General features: G+C 38.8%; 2 protein-coding genes across 2 annotated transcripts in view; both read right to left on the bottom strand.

The window, feature by feature from the left end:
- Positions 1–3,586: 3,586 nt before the first annotated feature.
- Positions 3,587–3,818, bottom strand: part of LOC123971061 (leukocyte elastase inhibitor-like) — a 10,040-nt gene continuing 9,808 nt past the window's right edge. The window contains exon 2 of the mRNA XM_046049619.1: positions 3,587–3,764. Within this exon, the coding sequence (XP_045905575.1) occupies positions 3,725–3,764 (40 nt within the window). The 3' untranslated portion in view covers positions 3,587–3,724. The remainder of the gene's footprint in view (positions 3,765–3,818) is intronic.
- LOC123971053 (leukocyte elastase inhibitor-like) overlaps positions 3,587–3,818 on the bottom strand; it is an 8,452-nt gene continuing 8,220 nt past the window's right edge. Inside the window, exon 8 of the mRNA XM_046049604.1 lies at positions 3,587–3,705. The gene's annotated coding sequence lies outside the window, so the exon portion shown is untranslated. The remainder of the gene's footprint in view (positions 3,706–3,818) is intronic.

Here is a 3,818-nt window from a genome sequence, read left to right as displayed (position 1 = left end):
TGTGAAGGGATGGCAGAGCCAGGCGGCGTTCGTTGGAGGAGCGTAGCGGCCGAGAAGGAACGTAAGTTTGTATTATGGAGTTTAGGTAGATGGGTGCAGACCCAGTAGTCACTCTGTATGCAAGCATTAGTGACTTGAATTTGATTCTGGACACATCAAGTCCACACATCAGGAAGACAATCATAGGGCATTCAAACGACTCATCACATCGACGAATGAAAGGACATATCAACGACAGAGGGAGACGACATGTTGTAACGACACATAGCAACGGCCAAGGGAGACAACATGTTGTAACGACATATAGTAACGACACATAGAAACGACAGGGGGAGATGACACATAGTAACGACACATAGCAACGGCCAAGGGAGACGACACATAGTACCGACACATAGCAACGGCCAAGGGAGACGACATGTAGTAACGACACAGCACCGACAGAGGGAGACGACACATAGTCATTCACAGTTAGCAAAGACAGAGCAAGACATCACCGTCAAATGACAAGGAGGGCAACAGACAACATAAGCAAGTTGAGTTGACAGTCATGTGAAGCATCGACATAGACAGTAAGCATGTCGACTTATTTTTGGCACAAACAGAACCCCATAGAGACCAGTATCTTTAGCGCCCCTAGTGGTACTGACCAGTGGTCGTGTGGTAGCGACCAGACCACAGAATTGGCTACAACCCCCTCTCTGTTTCTTTTCACTTGTGCTCAAGGTAGACATCCACCGAGTAGGCGAAATTTAGATTTTATACAGTGGATTTACTTCTTTTTTTTATTCATAGTGAGTATATGGGCGTGTAGGGCGTCAGCCAAGACACAACAACGACTGCCCTTCAGAAGCGTTTCGTGTAGAAAGGTGTGTCTGTGTGATGATTAGCTGAGTGTAAAAGTGGGCTTCCGGTCATGGCCTTCACAATAAAGTTTTGTTGATGAAGAGGTGGGTCATTTTATGGCCCAACTAGACATATTGACGTGTTTTAATTATTCTATAAGTAGAAAAAACTACAACATACATCCGAATCTAAAGCTATAAAAAGAGTATTTTGATTGAATCAAACTTTTAATTTAACATCTAACATCACGCTTTCAGGGTTTGTTTCTGCAAGAACGCTTTTGTATTTTGTCTGCTCTTAACAGAAAAGTTGTTGACTTATGTATTTGATGTCATGTTATATTTTGTACTTCACGTACATTACGTGGTCTATTCCTTTTATGGAAGCGAAAGCAACCGGTAAAACCTTCAAAATAAAAGTAGCCAATGGGTCTGGGTATCTCTGGATAATCCGTAAATCCTTTGTAATACAAAAACGAAAATACCTTTTATCTGTTTTTTGTTTCAAAATGAAAAACCAAATAACCGTCAGTCAATTCGTTTTTCGTTATAAACCAAAAACGGAAGTCACGTGGTCTATTCCTTTTATGGAAGCGAAAGAAACCGGTAAAACCTTCAAAATAAAAGTAGCCCATGTACCATGTAGTTAGACTAAAACTGAATTAAAAAAACGTTTTTAGTAGGTTAAAAAACTAAACTAAATCTGGGTGTGGGAAAAATACACTTTAGTTAACTGAAATAAAAACAATAACCTATAAAATAATAACTGTTAGGCTGTTAGGGAGAATTAAAAATTTGTAAGACCATTGGTGACCTGTAACTTCAGATTAAGACAATTTAACTAATGTTATATGTAGCTTAGGATAGCAGTTAGCCTATTTATTTAAGTTTCTATTATTTAATTCATGTTTTAGTTTCCTAACATTTATAGGCCTTCTTGCTATGTGGTAGCTCAACCAGCAGAGGTCACTCGACCTTCTGTGGCACAACAGGCAATAAGGTTTTGACCTTTTGAATTGTGTTTATATCAAAGAGAAGGCTGGCACCGCTACCAAAGGAAGCTAATCACTGAGTTTGAAGGGTGTGCAGAACTTCACCTGCCTACCAGCTTTTCTTTCTATGGTGCTACAGCTGCTAATAACTCTCAGCTTCCACCATCTACTGTTATGTGTCAAAACAAAACTCTTCCAAAACAAATCTGTACAGGTTTATACTTTTTATTTTCCTTTGCATTTTTCTCCAGTGTAATATACTTATTATGTTAGTTAAGTAGATTAAATATTTTTAATGCAGCCTGTAGTTCTCATTAGTTATGTAGGCATACTTATGTGTGAAACCTGGAAGAAATGGTGCTATTACTGTTAAAACTCTCAGCTTCCACCATCTACTGCTGCCCCTTCTGTGTCAAAACAAAACTGTTCCAAAACAAATCTGTGGAGTTGTAAACTCTATTTTCCTTGGCTATTTTCCCCAGTGTAAAATACTTATTTATTTTAAGCAGAGTAAATATTTTTAATGCAGCCTGTAGTTCTCATAAGTTATGTAGGCATACTTATGTGTGAAACCTGGTGAGCATTACTGAGAGTCAAAAATGATTTTTTTGGGTTTAATTCTGTTTGATGAACCACCAGGAAAAGGCCGTGCTCTGTACTGTTCGTCCTTGTGTAAAAGTGAAGTTGAATCATTTAGTTTTTCTTCCTGGCACTCATATGTCCATTAATGATTTACAAGCACAGTGGGTTAGTGAAGACTAAAACCTACTGTAAATAATTTTATAATGTTAAGGTTATATTATACCAATAGTCATTTATACTAGTTCCTCCTCCAGGTTGTGGTCAGAGCCTCTGCAGTGGACAGATGGAGATTTAGTTAAAGATCTACATTTGTAGGCCCATGTCGAGCGTTCAGATCCAATAGTCTTCACTGGTTTTCACATCAGAAAATGGTCATTGCACACAAGGAGAAGGAGGTCAGGCATATTATGTATAGAATACATTTTTATAAATTAATTCTGTGCTACTTTAACATTTTACTGTCCTACTACTGTCTTGAAAAGCCCCCCAACCATAGCAGCCAGGTGAATGACGTGAGTTGGCCGATGTTGACACTGCTCGTGTCTCCTCCATGTTCCTGAAGAGAAGCCACGATAACACAAAGTGAGAAAGGAGCAGAGACGACCTCCCAATTGTGTGTGTCAGTACCAAAACATCTGTTTACATATTAGTAGTAACTAGAAGAGGTATGTTCTCACATGAGGTTGGCATCTTTTGAGGAGAGGAATATCCATTCTTCCCCCTCCTTGGCTCCACCTTCCAGGTGTAATCATACTGTTACTAACTTATTTCTCTCGGTCCAGGTTTATTTATTTATTTTCATCTAACATCACCCTGGTATAACGTTAGTGCTGCATAATGTTACAGATCTGACCGTTTTATAAGCTTGGCTTTTATTTTAATATGTTTACCATTACTTCCGGGTCACCTGGCCCACCTGTCTTTATTTATCTATTTTTAAACGGAGAGATAAAAATAGGAATTTCAAACAAACAAAATCGGACCATTATTTGAATTTGGTGTAGTCGTTTAGTGTAGTCAGATTCAGAAACCAAAAACAGGAGAACAGCTCTTTTTTACCATTTCTTCGTTTTTGGTTTGAAATGACAAATGAAAAAAAAGGTGTTTTTCTCGTTTGTTCATTTTGTGGTTCAAATGAAAAAACAAACTATCAGAACGTACACAGACCACAGGCCTCACTGCGAACACGCTTTATTGGAACTATCGACTGAAGAAACAGCCCTTATGAATTCATAGAATCTTCAATTCAAGGATTTTGCATATTTTTATCTAAATTGGCCCAACATCTTCCTCCGCTGGTTCAGTCTACTGAGGAGACGAGAACCTGCCGAGGAAGAGGATGGACTTGGTCTTATTGTGCCTGATGAAGAAGAGGAAGGGGTGGTCCGCTGTGAAGTGT

Source organism: Micropterus dolomieu, linkage group LG05 (genome assembly GCF_021292245.1).
Source record: "Micropterus dolomieu isolate WLL.071019.BEF.003 ecotype Adirondacks linkage group LG05, ASM2129224v1, whole genome shotgun sequence".
Taxonomy (NCBI): Eukaryota; Metazoa; Chordata; class Actinopteri; order Centrarchiformes; family Centrarchidae; genus Micropterus; species Micropterus dolomieu.
The sequence above is the reverse complement of the archived record's forward strand: the minus strand, read 5'-3'. Positions and strand labels throughout refer to the sequence as shown.